Source organism: Alosa sapidissima, chromosome 3 (genome assembly GCF_018492685.1).
Source record: "Alosa sapidissima isolate fAloSap1 chromosome 3, fAloSap1.pri, whole genome shotgun sequence".
Lineage (NCBI taxonomy): Eukaryota > Metazoa > Chordata > Actinopteri > Clupeiformes > Clupeidae > Alosa > Alosa sapidissima.
In genome coordinates, this window is record NC_055959.1 from 41204697 (window position 1) to 41223308 (window position 18612).

General features: G+C 44.3%; 1 protein-coding gene across 1 annotated transcript in view; it reads left to right on the forward strand.

Annotated features, from left to right (window-relative positions):
* LOC121705560 (breast cancer type 1 susceptibility protein homolog) overlaps positions 1–18612 on the forward strand; it is a 48000-nt gene that overhangs the window by 14425 nt on the left and 14963 nt on the right. The window contains exons 8-12 of the mRNA XM_042086596.1: positions 1978–5637; positions 10444–10520; positions 11325–11551; positions 12630–12731; positions 14174–14267. Coding sequence (XP_041942530.1) covers positions 1978–5637; positions 10444–10520; positions 11325–11551; positions 12630–12731; positions 14174–14267 — 4160 coding nt within the window. The remainder of the gene's footprint in view (positions 1–1977; positions 5638–10443; positions 10521–11324; positions 11552–12629; positions 12732–14173; positions 14268–18612) is intronic.

Below are 18612 nucleotides of genomic sequence, written 5' to 3' on the forward strand. Positions count from 1 at the left end.
TGGACATTGGACCCACAATGGCCGCGTGCACTACTCCACTTGCACACTTGCACACTTGTACACTTTACAACTTGTTGTTGTCCTGAAAACACAACACATCTGCTGCTCTTACATAACTTGCACCACTATGTCACTTTCTTTCTTACTTAGGTCAAACAGAACTACCCAAGCCTTTTATTGGCCTGACTTTGCACTAGCATTTTATTGACTGTCTATGCACAATTTAAACCAAATTTTGCTGCTCTTATTTTTTTTTCATTATTATATGTGCCCTCTTATTTACTTACTTTTTTGTTTACTTGAATGTTATGTTTGTCTGTGGACTTAAATTGGTAAAATATGTCTTGTCTTCACCGTGGGATAGAGAGAAACGTAATTTCGATCTCTTTGTATGTCTGGAACATGTGAAGAAATTGACAATAAAGCTGACTTTGACTTTGACTTTGACTTTGAACTATAAAATAGCAAGGTGACCACTAAAACTACAGCAGGTGACTATAGCCTAATTAAAAGAAACAAAAAAATAGGCTAGCCAGAAATTATAATTAAGGTGTTCCTGTGAGATTTTTCGATGGCATCAACCCAGTACAAGTGAGGGCGCATATGACCGGTGGAACGCAAATGACCTGCAAATGTAAACACTATAGCCTACTGCTTTATCAGACAATCAAACACTGCATGTTAGAATATGCTACTCGCAAGAATAATTCTTCAGAGGCTACACCATAATTCATTTTAAAACGTACATGTAGATCTAATTAGAAAAAAATAAGCCATAAAGCTATTTTAAGTTAGAATAAAAAACTTAGAATGCAGTGCCTATTTTAGAGATGGGTTTTATTGTAGCCTAGGTCTAAATCAACACGTGAACTAGGCTTTGTTTATTGATTAGCAAACTGTGTAAACGATTGGCCGAAGTAGCCTGAGCTATTAATACTTGGGAAAATATCCTTTGAGCAGACTTCAGGAACCACGATCAGTGAGGAACAGGAGTTACCTCCACACTTACTTTACTTTACTTTACTCTTAATTTGCTGTGCAAACAGTCGTTTCAGGGTCTCCGATGACGCGTCCATAATGCGCGCTGGCTGCGTTTTGATGGATGCAATGTGAGGCTAGTGGAAGATGGCGGGGCTTGGATTTAAACATGGACACAATTTCCTCATAGATTGCTTTCAGGAGCTTCTGGGAAATGGAGTTGCCTTAATTTATTTAGAGTGAATAAACTTATGAAACAGAGAAGTATCGTCATGTAATCCATTGATTTCAAGAATGTAACTGCATTCTAAATACCAACTATTTCAATTGTAACTATAACAGAATACAGTTACTCATAATTTGTATTCTGAATACGTAACGCCGGTACATGTATTCCGTTACTCCCCAACACTGATTGCTTATAGCCTATGCACCATGTAGCCTATTGGCTGGAAAAAGAAATAGGCAGGACACACACACACACACACACACACAAATAGACAGGACACACACACACACACACACACACACAGAAATAAACAGGACACCTTCAAGATAAATGAATAACAATAATGAAAACATGCCCTTTTACGTTCAACTTTTTAAACTGTATTTGATAGTCGCAGCTGTTTATTTATTGGCACTTTTACATGGCTTAAGGCTGAGCAAAAAAACATGACCATTAAACAACAACTTCCTAAAGTTATAGGTTGGTAGAAAATGAACATTTCTACACATAGATACCGATGTGCCAATTTAGCAATCCTCGAGAATCTTGTTGTATTGATTTTCCACCAATCTGCGAGATTTGTATCCAAGGGAGTTGTATCCTAACTCTCCACTTCTGCACGCAACATTTGTGCTGTGCTAAAAATTTGCGAAACCTTCGCGATTATTCATTTTGTTTCGAATTCAGTCGACTAATTTTTTAACGACAAATAATCGATTGTCGATTATTCATTAACAACCCCAATTGATTTATTGATTTCTTTAATACAGCTAAGGATGCCTTTGCCCAGCTGATGGATCTTGGAGACTCCTGCTCGGCTACGTCAGACAGCGGCCTCGGACACCTGCCGCAAGCCTCCAGGTTGGGAGCTCTGTGCTCACCTGTACAGCAAGGTGTGGACTTGCCCTCACCTGCAAAAAGAGAAGACAACCTGCCTGTTGAGGGAGATGGCCTGCCCCTGCTGGTCAAGGGAGGACATGACGTGTCTGCCGCATCCGGGGCTCCTCAGCAGACGGGGGTGGCGGAGGGGGCGGAGCCTGACAGGGTCGTGGTCCACGCGAAGAGACAGACCCGGTCTTCGCGGGTGCTGGTTGTCAAGCAACAGTCTGGTGATTCTGATGAAGAGGTGGTTCTGCGCAGGTCCAGCCGCAGTGGTAAGAGGCGGGGCCTGGAAGTGGACCGGATCATGGACGACGAACCGAAGAACCAGAAACAGATCCTGGAGATCCGGAGCAGCCTGGGGCGGAGACGCAGCCTAGAAGTGGACCGGATCGTGGACGGCAGGCAGAGGAGTCTGGAGAAAGTCTCAGAATGGCTGCTGAGGATTCCGCCGGAGGGACCAACTGACAAGGAGGAAGAGCAGCAAAGCACAGACCTGAGACAGGACAACCAATCAGAGGAAGAGCACTCGCTCAGAGGGAGCAATTCCTCCTGGTCCATAGACAGCCCAGCCAATCACGTAACAAACAGGCCGACCAATCAGAGGGAGGAAGGCAGGAGGGGTTTAGAGGAGCGGGTGTTTGGGGCCGTGTACAGCAGGGGGCGCCGGACTGGAGGAGGGCAGGGGAAAGGGAGGGCCACACCTGGGAGGGCCTCCACTGGACTGGACCAGATTCACCCAGACATCGGGCCCACAGCGATGCCCGCCGCTCCAACACCCGGAGCCACACTGGAAGATCTGAAAGTGCAGGCCCAGCGAGGAAAGCCAGGGAGGAAGACGAGGTCTGGCTCCCTGACGCCTGCAGACTTCATCAAGAGGCCCTGTGCGGTGGAGGGGCAGGAGCCCAACATAGCTGCCGAGGAGTCTGCTGCCCAGGACCCCGAGGAGCCGAGGCTGGAGGGATCTGCCCATAAGCCAGACGTGTCGGGCCTCAACACACATGGAAGCGTCCCTTGTGAAGCAGATCCAGAGCCAACACTTGGATTGCCCCCAGAGAAGTGCCCCACTGGATTGCCCCCAGAGAAGTGCCCCACTGGATTGCCCCCAGAGAAGAGCCCCACTGGATTGCCCCCAGAGAAGTGGCCCGCCGAGACCAAGGGGAAGAGCGACGAGCGCTCGTTGGACGGGTCAGCGTTTGAGGAGAACGTGAGGACAAGGGGACGACGGAGAGCCAGAGAGAAGATGGAGGACGCCTGGATCGACCTGGACAAGACCCTGAGCTCCGATGCGCCGGAGAGAGAGCCTAGGCCGTGGGACGCCAGGGGCAAGAGGCCGCAGAAGAAGCCTGATGAGCGGAAGCAGCCAAAGGCAGCCAGGACCCTGCAGCTGGTTAGTGCAGGGGGGAAGCACTGCCCCCTGGAGGCGCAGGTGAGTCGGGCGCAGGTGAGACGAGCACCAGCATGCGATGCCGACGCCCAGATCGAGAGCTACCCCAGCAGCGGGGAGACTCGGAGCCCCGTCGCCCGGGCGACACGGCGAAGCAGGAAGCTCGTCGACTTAACTAATGAGGTGCAGGGCATCCCGAGAAGGACAAGGTCCATGACTGCTAAAGCACCGACAACAGGCCACACCAATCTAGACCACACCAATCCAGAGCTGTCCGATCCAGGCCAACCTGAAGAAGATCCCAGCGCTGTGAATGCTAACACACGCGTGAACACACCAGGTCACAGCCCTGCAGATGGCGCTGAAGAGCAGGACGCATCACTGAGAACCGGAGCTGTATTGGCCACAGTACCGATAGAATGCCACACTAACCCAGAGCGCTCTGTGGAGGAGCGGGAACAGGGGGACGGAACCGGAGTCTCCCGCTCCCCACGGAACCAACCTGGCCCGCCTCCGAAGCGGAACGGGTGTGTGTGTGAGCGGGAGATGGACAGCATTGAGAAGATGGAGGTGGTGGAGGCATCAGCTTTGAGCGATTCCAGGGAGGAGTCGTCCGCAGCGGTCGTCCCACACACACAGACCCCAATCCCCTCCCCCAGACCACTCCCTGCGGTGAATCCGGTCAATTCTGGGAGTATGCTGGATGCTGTGAATTCTGGGAGTATGCTGGACGCTGTGGTTCCACATTCGAAAAGCCCCGCAGAGGCGCTCGTTCCGTTCTCCCTCCCGGGTGTTTCTCCGCAGCATTCTCCTGCCCCTCTGCAGCGTTCCCCTCTCCAGCATTCTAGTGCCCCTCTCCAGCATTCCCCTGCCCTCCTGCGGCGTTCTCCAGCCTCTGCGGCCAGTGTTCCAGCAGTGGCATTCCAGCAGGAACCTCCGGCCGCTCTGGAGAACCGCTCAAGGGGACCAGCGAGTCCCAAGGTGGTGGAGGAGGAGGAGGAGGGGAACAACGACAGCGAGCTGGACACCGAGCTGCTGCTGAAGAGCTTCCGAGGCAGCAAGAGGAAGTCCTTCCACCTGGGCTCACCTCGGCACCAGAACGAGAGCCCTGCGGGCGCCACGGCAACAGAGACGCGGCCAGACACGCAGCCTGGCACTGGTCCGCTGGGGACAGGAGTGAACGCTGGTGTGTTTGGGGCTGGTTCAGATGTGGTTCAGAACTATGACGCCGCTGCAGTTCTCTCCTGTGGCAGTGAATTGATCCCTCCGTCGGACCCAGGGCAGGGGCAACACAGTGCTGAAGTGCCCCTGGCGGGGTGTCCGGGGTCTGGGAGTCTGGCACCTGCCCCTCAGGAGGCCTGTGGGGGGGGCAATAAAGAGGACTCAGGGGGGAGGAGCCCGTGCTGGAGGAAGTGCAACTTCCCGAGTCCCTCTGGGGCGCATCGTGGCGTTCTCAGCGCCGAGCGTGCCGTCCCCAAACCTGCCCCGAGTCTGCTGGAACCCCAACACACAAGTGAACAGGGCCAATCGTTTGAGTCTTCCATGACCCCAGATGGCCTGGTGCCGCTGAATACAGACTGTTCCGTTCCCCTGGACGCAGAAGGTTCCGTTCCCCTGGACGCAGAAGGTTCTGTTGCCCTGGACGCAGAGAGTCCTGACTGTGTCCTGCTGAGTACAGAGGCGGAAGGCTCAGCCGTGGAGGGGGGCACAGACGCCTCTCAGCCCCTCAGTGCTGTGAGGAAGAGGAGGGGGAGGAAGGCTCAGCGTCTGGAGTCGTCGGAGTCGGAGCTCAGCAGCGAGGATGACGAGCTGCCCTCCCTCCAGCAGATCTTCAGACCGAAGGCTTCGCCACAGCCAATCAGCAATCAGGGGCGGCGCTCTGTGAACCCCCCAGCCCTGCCCCTGGACCCGGACGGCCCTGAGGAAGAGGCGTCCGACTGCGAGGTCATTCCCTGCAGCCTGGAGACTCCACCCCCCAGCAGACACTGCCCCCCACAGGCAGAGAGGGGCACTGCAGCTGCTGGAGAGGTGCGGGAGGAGCGAGCAGGGCCTGATGAAGACCATGGGGCGGGGCCTGACGATGGGGCGGGGCCTGATGAAGACCAGGGGGCGGGGCCTGATGAAGATCACGGCTCCCAGGACCTGTTTGGAACTCCAGTGGAGGGTGAGTTTTCACAGCCGTGTATCATATTATGGTATGTATAATATATATAATATACATGGTAGAGCACACGCAGCCGTGTATCATATGGTATATATAATATATATGGCAGCCATGTATCACTAGTGAATATGGTAGAGCACGCACAGCCATGTATCACCAGCAAATATGGTAGAGCACGCGCAGCCATGTATCACCAGCGAATATGGTAGAGCACACGCAGGTTGGATTCATTGGGTTTAGTTAAAGCTGACCAATAGCAGTGTTGAGCAATACATTTAAATGGAATGCATCAGGTGAGATTACAGTAGCGTTTAAATTCTCAATACTGCGCATCTGAGTAGTTTTTCAAAGAATAATATGTAGGCCTGCCATTTCTTCTGCTTTTTCTAACAATTAAATTCACAAAAGCATTGTAGCCTTTCAGACCCGTTTTATACCGTATGACAGGGCTCCCCAAATAGCGCTCCGTTGGCCACACCCCCCAAACCCAGATGAGACGTTAATAACATCATTACACTGGCCCCCAAACCCAGATGAGACGTGTCTGAATGACACTGTAATGATCTTATAGCCTACAGTAGTTAAAGGCACACTGCAGGTTTTCTAGCTTAATATGCAAATTATTTAGCTTAATTTACCTTCATTTAACAGCTTCAGAGTCATTTGAATGGTTATATGACTTTTTTTCGGGTTGGCTCTCTCGCTCTCTCTCTTTCTCTCTCTCTTTCTCTCTCTATATATATATATATATATATATATCTCCCTCTCTCTCTCTCTCTATCTCTCTCTCCCTCCCTCTCTCTCTCTATCTCTCTCTCTCTCTCTCTCTCTCTCTTCTCTCTCTCCCTCTATCTATCTCTCTCCCTCTCTCCCTCTCTCTCTATCTATCTCTCTCCCTCTCTCTCTATCTATCAAATTCAAATTCAAATGTGCTTTATTGGCATGACTCAGAAAATAGTGTTGCCAAAGCAGTAACATGACAATACAAACAGATACAATATTTGTTTTCAGAGGGGTCAAAGAAAGCATAATACTAAACTAAAAGAAAGAAAAACTTGTTTAAAAAAAAATAGTAAATAAATCCATGTTTAAAGAAAACTTAAACATGTATTCTTAAATCTAAATCTAAAGGAAACTTATTTAAAACAAAAAAAAAAAAACAAAAACTGTATCTAAAGTAATTTACGATTTGTAACAGAAAGGAAACTTAACATAAATTTGTACTTATTTTTAGAGTTATGGAAGATTAATATAAAAGGAAACTTATAGCAACATAGAATAAATAAAGAAATTGATCTTAAGTAAGCTTAACTTAAACTTAAACAATAGTCTATATAAAACTATTTAACAAAAACGATATACTGTATGCACTTTTTCTATGTGAAGTTTTCTCTTAAAATGTGGCAGGACTGTAAATATTGGTATGCTAAGTGGGCACATTTATCTATTTCTCCCAGGAGGAATTGTAGTTTTTGTTCATTGGTGGCAATCATAAAGCCGGGACAAGTGATTTCAATTTGTGGGTAGAATATAGCTCTTAAGTGTTGATAATTGGGACATTCTGTGAGGAAGTGGCGTTCGTCCTCTACTACTCCAGTATTACAGAATTTACATATTCGATCTTCACGAGCTAACCAGGTTTGGCGGTGTCTACCCTTTTGTATTGCAAGGGAATGATCACTCAGTCGATACTTTGACAGGAGTTTTCTATGACGATGGTTTTTAATTTCATTTAAATATGGTGCCAATTTGTAATCAATTCGAATAGTTCTATAGCAGTGTAGCTTATTTACTTGTTTGATTTTGCATTTCCATGTGTTAATGTAGTTTTGTTTTGTTGTGTTCTCTACTTCTTTTGCTATTAAAGCAATACTTGAGCTGCAGTTTTTCAGGTCGTGTTTTTGTATTATGAAAGTTTAAGGGGTCACTCTCTGGGTGTTCCCTCCTCAGCTGGGCAGCAGTGTGGTGATATTGCTCTGAATTGCTAGTCTGAAGATGATGCCAGAATTTGGTTGCTCTTTTTTGTATGTCTACAAGGAGGGGAAATCTTCCAAGCTCAGCTCTGCAGCCTAGATTAGGTGCACATCTGTTTAAACCTAGAATATTTTTACAGAATTCCAAATGTAATAATTCGGTTTGGCTTTTGTCCCATGTTTTGAAATTGTCTTCATATTTTATACCCCAAATTTCGCTCCCATATAGTAATATTGGCTTTACTAAGGAATCAAAGATCTTTTTCCATAATTTGATGGAAGGATTATATTGAAATAGAGATTTTCTTAACATGTATGTTTTGCGTGCTTTTTCGGATAGGTCTTTGATTGCGTTATCAAATTGCCCTGATGAAGAAATGGTCAGTCCTAAGTAGTTGTATTTTCTTACTTGTTCTAGTTGTTTTCCGCCAATGGTAAAATTATATTTATTTATGTTCGAATGTTTTCTTTGGAAAGTCATTATTTTTGTTTTTTCCATATTGATTGGAAGGGCCCAAGTTATGCTGTATTCGTTCAAAAGAGAAAGGCTCTCTTGTAGTCCCTGTGCCGTTGACGATAGCAGGAGAAGATCATCTGCGTAAAGCAGGCATTTGATTTTTTTCCCCAAAAGATTGAGACCAGGCGAGGATGAATTTTGAATTTTATTAGCTAATTCATTGATATAAATGTTAAATAATGTAGGACTCAGGCAACAGCCCTGCCTCACTCCTTTTGTTTGAGGAAAGTAATCAGTTTGTTTGTTATTTATTTTTACACAACATTTGATGTTTTCATACATGTCTTTAATGATGTTATATGTTTTACTACCAATTTCACAATCAAGTAGTTTCAGCAAGAGACCTTCATGCCAAACGGAGTCGAAGGCTTTGCTGAAATCCACAAAGCATCCATATATTTTTCCGTTTTTGACCTTTGTAACGTTTTCTTGTATCAGTGTCTGTAAAGTATAAATATGATCTGTTCTATTTTTTTGTATGAAACCAATTTGAGAGGGGCTTAATATATTGGGTTTTTTTTTTTTATTAAGATTGAAATTCGGTTATTGATTATACTACAGAATAATTTACCTAAATTGCTGCCTTGTGATATGCCTCTATAATTGTTTGGGTTAAATATGTCACCATTTTTGTATATGGGGGTGATCTGACTAATTTTCCATTGGTCAGGAAAGTGGCCTGAGAATAATATTAAATTAAATAGTTTCAGGATTACTTGTTTAATTTTGGGGGTGCTATGTTTCAACATTTCATTATAAATTCCATCAGTGCTGCATGATTTTCTATTTTTCAGTTTTTTTTTATTTTAATTCAATTCAGATAATGTTATAGCTGAGTCTAATTCATTTAATTTATCTTTTTGTGTTTTTTCAAGTGTTTTTAAATGGGTTGTTAGTTTTTTTTGTGCCAGGTTTAGTTAATCTCTTTTGTATAAATTTTCAAAATGGTCAACCCATGTTTTTCCATTTGCTATTGGGAGACAATTTTCTTTTTTGGGGTTGTTAAGGTTTTTCCACAGGTCCCAAAAAGTGTTTTGATCTAACGCATCATCAATTTCTACTAACTGGTTATGTATGTGATTGGCTTTTTTGCGTTTTAGAAGTGATTTGTATTTGTGTAGGGTGTTATAATATTTTATTTGAAGTTCCTGATTTGCTGGTTCTCTGTGTTTTTGGTTTGAATAAGATCTTAATTCTTTTCTTAGTAATAGGCAGTCTTTGTCAAACCATTTATTTTTTTTGTTTTTCTTGCTATTAACTATTCCTTGTCTTTTTAAAGATTTTTTGGCTATTGTGGAAAATATTGTTGTTAATGTTTTGGTGGCTACATTGATGTTATCTTTAGACTTTTTAAATTTGGTGAACAGGAAGGAGTAGATCATGTTTTCGACCTCGATGCAATTTGACTGGGATGTGTATTGCTTTAGTCTGTCATCGCTCCATTTGTATTGAACTGGAAGTGGGTGTAGTGTACTCATAGGTTTTTGATGTTCTATACTGGAATTTTTCTTTTAAGCTAATTATAATGTGGCAGTGATCTGACAGAGGCAACAGTGGCATTACTGTGAAATAATTTATTTGGTTTTGATCTAAATCTGTTATAGCATAATCCACCACACTGCTGCCCAGGGGTGAGCAATAAGTGAATTTACCCAGAGAGTCCTCCCTTGTTCTGCCATTAACAATAAACAGACCAAGAGATTTGCAAAGTTGTAACACCTCCTTGCCATGTCTATTGATGATGTTATCAAAATTGTTCCTGTGACTACTTATATTGATATTTTGTTCTAGTGAAGAAACATGTTTAAATCCAGATATGTCAATGTAATCTAAATCGGTTCCTACTCTTGCATTAAGGTCGCCCATAATTAGAATCTTCCCAAATGACTGGAGTTCAATGATGTCAGATTTTAACGTTTCAAATATGTTTTCACTGTAATATGGAGATTCAAGAGGAGGAATGTATATGGCACATAAATAAGTGTCCTGTGTTGAGTTTGTGAGTTCTTTTGATAGTTTCAACCATATGTGTGATGATCCTTTTCTTACTACATATATGCATTTATTAATGGCTTCTTTAAACCAAACAACAATTCCCCTTGAGTTCCTGCCGCATTTTATATTGGGATGTTTAATAGAAGGGACATTTATATCTCTGTAGGAAGGTAATGAATAATTTCCCTGTCCATTTTTACTCCGTAAAATCTATCTCTATCTCTCTCTCTCTCTCTCTCTCTCTCTCTCTCTCTCTCTCTCTCTCTCTCTCTCTCTCTCTCTCTCTCTCTCTCTCTCTCTCTCTCTCTCTCTCTTCTGTAGATGAGGGTGTCCCTGAGGTGCCTGCAGGTGAGACTGCAGAGTTCTCTCAATACTCTAGTGACATCATCAACACACAGGTAAGCTCATGTGATCATGTATGCACACCTTATACACAACTAATATGGTTCCTGCAGGTGTGTGTGGGTGTGTCTGTGTGGGTGGTGGTGGATATCTAAAGCAGTGGTGCACTGGTGCGTTGTGTCCACTGGGTGGCAGTGTTGTGCTGTGTTGAGAGCAGGAGCAGACAGGACTCCACCTCTCTCTTACTCCCCTTTCTGTTCAGGACAGGACTTCCCCCTCCCCCTCCCCTCTCTCCTCCCTCTCCCCTCTTCTCTCCTCTTCTCTCTTCTCCCCTCTCTCCTCTTTTCTCTTCTCCTCTCCCCTCTGCTCTCCTCTCTTCTCCTCTCCCCTCTGCTCTCCTCTCTTCTCCTCTCTCCTCTCTCCTCCCTCCTCCCTCTCTCCTCCCTCTCCCCTCTTCTCTCCTCTTCTCTCTTCTCCCCTCTCTCCTCTTTTCTCTTCTCCTCTCCCCTCTCTTCTCCTCTCCCCTCTGCTCTCCTCTCTTCTCCCCTCTCTCCTCTTTTCTCTTCTCCTCTCCCCTCTCTTCTCCTCTCCCCTCTGCTCTCCTCTCTTCTCCCCTCTCTCCTCTTTTCTCTTCTCCTCTCTCCTCCCTCCTCCCTCTCTCCTCCCTCTCCCCTCTCTCCTCTCTCCTCTCTTTTCTCTTCTCCTCTCCCCTCCTCTCTTCTCTCCTTTCTCTTCTCCTCTCCCCTCCTTAAAACACACACACTCATGTTTGCGACACCCAGAGACACACACACACACACACACAGGTGCACTCACACTCACACACACACACACACACTCACACACACTCTGTCCCTCAGCAAAAGGCGGAGATGCACGCGGAGCTGCAGCGCTTGGAGCAGATGATGGCGCTCGTCTCTGAAGCGCTTAAGCAGAAGGAGGCGGAGCCATGTACCAAGGCAGTGCAAGGGGCCAGCGCTGAGGCAGCCAATGGGAACCAAGGGGCGGGGCCAAAATCCAGCTCACTCAGGTCCCCCAAGAAGCAGCTGTCCAGCGAGCCAGACCGACAGCAGGGGATGTGCATGAGGTAAACACCCCCGAAACACACACATACATGCACACAGGAATTATACAGGAATCAACATTCACTAACGTTAAAGGTACACTATGCAGATTTGTGTTTTAAAGGTACACTATGCAGGTTTAGGTTGCTCCCTCTGGAGTCGCGATATATTTATATTTTACTCTGTACTGTACTCTTTACTGTAAATAGCAACATTCTCGTGACTTATCCCCCTGTACACAGTGACAATGCTTTTGCTTAGCTATGCTAAGTGAACGATTCGCCTATTACAAGTTCGTTTCCATCAATGGGGCTTTGTAAAGGTTATGCTAAGGTGAAACTCTTGCATAGTGTACCCTTAATGACCAATAACCGACTATTTATTCAACCTGCACTTCACATTTTGCTAGTTTATCATAGTCTGGTTAGACTGTTCAGTTTCCCCACGTGTGTTTAAGTTTCAAATGAATACTTTTTCTCCTTGGGATAGGCCCGTTTGAGTCTTGGAAAATACTTTTCCATTTGCATCTGGATTGAGATGATTAGAACTTAGCAGTCGATTTGAATGCAACAGTTTTGAGCAAATTTGTGCAGTGTGCTAATGATGCTAACCGGACTTAATAGCAATTTAGTCAGTCATCTTGCACGATTGTGAGAGAGAGAGAGATGGGTAGGCCTACTTCTATCACCTACTCACATACTAGCTACAATGCAAGATATATTTAGCCTATTTATTTATGGACAACGTAAGGCGGGAGGTGTGTGTTCCTTTTAATTATTGAATGTTCTATCGAACGTATTTTTTATTGATATCGATTAGATGTTTATTGCGATACATATCACTATCGTTTGATCGCCCAGCCCTAGTCAGGAGACAGGCAGTTTAGTCCCTGTCAGACAGTTCTAGACGGTTCTAGTTAGAAGAAAAACACGTTAGCATTGCACTGTTGTGGGGTATCCACCGAGAGACCGTACCTGAATTGTTTGTTTCAGACTGGAGAGTGGTCGGTGATCCTGATTTCATGGTGTGCAATGTGAATTGTTTCAGACTGCACAGACATACCCCCAGACTGACCCCCACTCTCCCCCTTCTGATCCCCAGGCACGAGGGCTCTGCTGAGGCAGCTGAGGCTGGTCTGCCTACCCCCCCCTCCAGGCGGCCTGGGACCCACTCAGCCATGCAACACCCAGGGACAAACGCAGGGTACACACAAATACTCTCACACACACACACACACACACACACACACACTCTCTGTCCTGCAACACCCAGAGACTCACACAGGGTACACACACACACCCAGAGACGCACACAGGGTACACACACACACACACACACACACTCTGTCCTGCAACACCCAGAGACTCACACAGGGTACACACACACACACACACACACACACACACACACACACACACACACACACACACACACACTCTCTCTCTCTCTCTCTCTCTCTCTCTCTCTCTCTCTCTCTCTCTCTCTCTCTCTCTCTCTCTCTCTCTCTCTCTCTGTCCTGCAACACCCAGAGACGCACACAGGGTACACACACACACTAAGCGCTTTCAGATTTAACCTCTGGAGTATATGAAGAACAAAATACTAACATAACATTATTTTTTCCAAAAGCATCCTCTCCCCATGTGCATTTACGTAAGGAGCTTGGAACAAAGTTGATTTTTCTTCATTTTCATTTTCTCTAGGCATATATGCTCAACAAATAGCGAGCTCAGCAGGTCATGAGAAGGCTATCAATGAACAGAAAACCGTGTTGGCTAACAATTTATTAAATACTTCTGTTATTGTCGTCAACGACGTCGCTGTAGGCTACTGCCTTTTCAGCGCCTTCTGCATATGATGATTCAGTCTTTTGAATTTGTTTGGCCTTGCCATGCAGTTGTAGGCTACAACGTGCCGTTCCCTTCATGTGTTCTATCAAAATGTTGTATGCCCTCATGGACAGTAGCTCCGTGATGTCTGCATCTTTCCAGGTCGGAGATTTTCTGGACAGCACTATGCCACTCAATCATAACACTGGCATTTAAGTTAGATCTAACCACATAGACGCACGAAAGAAACGTCACCAACACGCCCTCTCACTAGGTGTGAATTTTAACCGCATGTTCTACGCCGAGATGCATTTGCATTAGGTCTGTCAGCATTCACTCAGTAATTGCGTGATATGTGATTAAGGACCAAGTATAACGTGTTCATTTGCAGTAGGGCTGTCAGCATCGCTATGTGATTAAGGACCAAGTATAACGTGTTCATTTGCAGTAGGGTTGTCAGCATCGATATGTGATTAAGGATCAAGTATAACGTGTTCATTTGTTTAACCACATTAATCGCGTCCTGCCAAAGATTTTTTATTTTACACGATCCTCTTTGGCTGCTGCTATTTTGACCCTTTTGATGCATTCAAAAAGGGGTGTGTGTCGCGCATAGGAAAAGCAGTTGGTTCAACGTATTTTGTAGTAGATTTCTCTTCTCTACTTTTGTAGTAGATTTCTCACGCGCACAGTCCACCTTCCGTCAACAATACGAGATTTGCGTACGTATGGAAAGAAGACAAATGATCTCTCTCTCTCTCACTCTCTCTCTCTATCTCTCTCAGGGCAGCGCGATACTCAGAGTTCTGGTGACAGCCAGAGGTCAGAGGTCAAAGGGTTACCAGCAGGCACTCCTCCCAGACTCCGCCCACTCCAGCTAGTCCTGTCAGGACTAAGTGGGCCACAGCAGGTGTGTGTGTGTGTATGTGCGTTTCGGGCTGGGGGGTTATTGCGGGTTATGGATTATGAATTTTGTGCCACCATCACAGCCAATTTCAGCAACTTCAAAGATCACTGGACCAAATGCTTCAGACATGAAAGAAATAAGCAGTTTATCAACAAGGCTATCACAATTTTAGAACTGTTACATTCATGACGCTTATGCTAATGTTACAACGGTACCACAAGTTTTGCTGGCTGCGTCAGGTTGTAACAAAGGTAGACATATGTCATATCTGCAAACTAGTCACCTTTCGGTGAAAATCACAGTTTTTGAATCAAAATATGTCATTCACGTGAATCGTGTAGACCCGAAGAGTTTTTTTTTTCGGGGGGGGGGGGTAAACTTCCCATATCCATGCGATATTGATAGGCAAGTGATTGGCCTATCTTTGTGCTATTTTTGAAGACCTACCTATCAGTTGTTTCTGAGGGCGGGCTTTATCTCTCTCACTGTGTGTGTGTGTGTGTTTGTTATGTTTGTGACATGAGAGATGAAAGGATGCAGCAGAAAGGTAGCCTGGCAGGCCATCCTATATCATTGAAATGTATAGTCTGGAATCGAACCATTCACCTCGCTTAATCCAAGGGGCGGGCAGAGAATTGTCTTTCAAACTGCCTAAGCATGCAATAGGCCGGCGCTACGACCATATCCGTATCAGGTTGGCAAAACGGCAAATACATCCTTCTTCGAAAGTAATGACTTAAGTGCATTGTGTTGCTCAACTTTCAAAGAAAAGCACAAGTCCAACTCCTCCAAAGTTGACGCCAACGCCGATTCAAACAACCGCTCTTCATTCGCCATAGCCACCTTCCTTGTTGTTCACCATCGCAGGACTGTCGTTATCCTGTTAAGCCCGCCTTAAGACTCTCTAACAAAATTAGGGCTTTGACTTTTGCCCAAAAATCATATTCGAAGTTCGTTTGTTTATTAATATTGAAATTCGAAAATATTCGGCACATGAAATTTGGTGGGTATGTAGCCCCACTAGACTTTTACGGAAAAATTTAGTTTCGTCCCCGGGGGCCACTCCCCGTGCTGGGCCCCCCGAACCGCAAAAAAAGCAGTTTTTCCTAAATAAATAACTAACTGAACCGTGGCACTGAGGATGAAGAATCTTTTATGGTATGTTGGTCTCAAGGGCCCACATCAATCTGGCCCATAATCACTCATTTGTGATTTGCACCCGCCCGGTAAAAAATGAAAATGCAATATTATTCTGCTTTAATCGCCCCTATCTTTAGTTAAGATGTTCAGAACTGCACCAAATTTTATGTGTATGATTGACCTGGCATTCTCTGGGGGTATGCCAAGTTTCGTAGAATTTTATCCATGGGGGGGTCTAAAAAAATTAGATTATGTGTACATTTAGTGACTGTACACTCATTGGCCTGTAGATGGCGGTGCACACATATACACAGGCACCCACATACTATCGGTATTAGAACGGCCGATACATAATTACAAATTCAGTAGGATTAAAAGATCAAAATAAATATACATCATCATCATCATCATGGCTGCATTTCCAGTATTGGCGATAAGTAGTCGTTTGTCCACTAGATGGCGCATCGTTGCAGTGAGACGTAATTTTGTTGGAAGTTAAAAGTGGGTTGGAAAAACAATGGATGCTTCCTACAAGGACTGTAGTTTACCGCAGAGAACGTCTAATAAGGATAGGACGATGTTCACATGAAATGTAATTCCCATTTCTTCTTGAAGCCGAAATAAATCTGAGGATGTTTATCGGACATGCTTGGTTTCTACTGCAGGTACGTTAATCTTATAATATCAATAAGGACCTAGGTAACGTTACCGTTAGCGTTGGAGTGATGGAGGCCAATTTGATTGATTGCATTTGTAGAAAACTATAAATGCGGTTATACCAAGCAAATTGATAGCAGCACTGTAATTGTATCTTTCGACTGTCATTTGTTGCACGTGCTACAAAAATCATTCTGTGCAATGGAAGATTTACCAACGTTACACCGGTCTGATACAGTTTTGCCTATACATGCGTGAGACTGAGACGCCTGTTTATTTTGTTTTAAGTGCGTGCAGGGTGTGAGGGGGAATCGATGTGCTTTGATTCCAGCTTGGTAGTTGTAGTCTGTGAAATTAAAAAGCATGTGTGTGTGAAGTATCCAAACAATGACACCTTCATTTCATTATGGCTGCTTTAGCAACACACCTTAAGCTACTGTGTAGTGGGTCCCATTTAGAAGTGGCTACTTCATTCGCGCTTTCCTTGACTCATGGAGCTGCGTGAATTTTATTACAACTTTTCGCCACGATATGGCAGTTTAAGTCCGCTTGATACTGTAAGGCGTAAGCCATTGGTTTCCAAAGGAGATTTTATTTGTGTCGCCAGCATAGCCTATTGACAATTTATGTTGTAAATAGGCCTACCTTATAAGCCTACCTGTAGCTTAGGGAAGCTAACAGCTTTCTATTAGGATCTAGTTTGTTAGTTCCAGTTTTGTCATAACTCCCTGATGCATTTTTGCATTTAGAATAGCCAGAGCGTGGATATCTCAATCGGAAAATTAAACAATATCGGGTGAACCCAGCCTGATCTGCCCGCTATTTATTTTTTGATTTCTTAAAAGATTGAGCTTGGTCTGGTGAAAGCCAGACTAGCCATGGACCTCAGTTACACAATGCAAGGGAACATGAATCAGCCTATATTTGCACGAACAATAACGGACAACAGCTCTTCAACTTTGGCCCGTTAAAATGTGTATGAACAGTCTAGCAACGCATTTCATCAAGGCCCATTTGGACATGTCAGTTATTTGCACCACTGGTTAGATGTAAAACAGCATTTCGTTTCAGACTACTGTTACTTAATTTGTGCATTGACAATAAAGTATTACATGAACTAAAGATGACTAAAATCTTATGTAGAAGAAGAAACATTCACAAAAAATCCATCCATCCAAAAATGACCTTTGTTTTTGATAGCTGTTGAAAACGGCATGGAACTGACAGATGTTTTTGTTCATAAATAAATAAATAAATAAATAAATAAATAACATTATGCTGATACCTTTTGCTTTTCCCAAATACAATGTAGCCTACAGGTGTGAGTGACCTTTCATCAATCCAGTTGCAATGGATGAACTGTGATGAACTGCCCTACTTTTTATTGTTTAGAGATTTTAAAGGTTTTATAACAATGCTACATCTTCTTTGGCTATTCTACAATCTATTCACCTTTTCAGCACCAGTAGGTTACTTTCTGTGCAGCCGCACACACACACTCAGGCATGCCAAACAAGCATACACAAAAGTTTCAAGAGTGGGGGATGGAGTAAAATATGGAGACAAATTGAAGTGTGATTTATTTTCGCGGAATGGATGTACAGGACTGAGCGGCGGTCATATTTTGTACCGCTATGCGGTACATCTAGTTTGAAACTTAAACACACGTAGGGAAACTGAACAGTCTAACCAGTAGACTATGATAAACTAGCAAATTAAGCTAACGTTACTTTGTTTACAATATTTCCAGACTTCAACCAGTGCTGCTTTTCATTCAGACTTATCTGCACATTTATTTATTTATTTATTTTTTAATGATTGTGTTGCCATTTATTTTCCCTGTTTGCTTTGATTGATAACTGAGGTGATTAAAATCAGAGGAAGGTTAAGTTTAAAATAAAAGTGTCTATTATGCCTATGTGTGAGCTCACTAAGTGTGAACCAGCCAGTAGGGCTGTCACTTTTGTGAAAAAATCCTGTTCGATTTTTGAGACATAAGTGTTCATTGAATCGATTGTAAAATTGATTTTTCATGTCTAAAGACGTTTCCATTTTCAACGCCAAATATAGGCCAATCCACAAACAACTAACAGGCAATAGGACGAACGTAAAGAGGGCGCTTGTAGACGCAAGCCAGCAATATTTCTGATGATTTATTGGCGTGAAGTTTCGCGCACAATGACAAACAGGAGTGCAACATTCTCGAAAAACAATAAGCTGAGTGGACTGCCATTACATCAGTGACAAACATTACTGCAGTCTTCAACGTATCTGTGTCTGTGTTTACGAAATGTCAAACAAATTTCGCCTACATAGAACTCGATTGCACAGTTTGTATAGCCTACCGCTTTGTTCTTTTCCATAGTTTGATATACCAAAAATCCGAAGTAATTCCACATCGAACTCCTCAAGTTATTAGGGCCTATCACTCGTCTCTCTCATGTCGCACAGGTTGTTGTCCTCCATTTTTTGGCAAAACATGAGCAGCACAGCAGCTGATTGAAACAGCTGTTTCCGGTGCGTAAAATTGGTGGGAATTTTCTTTTTAGCT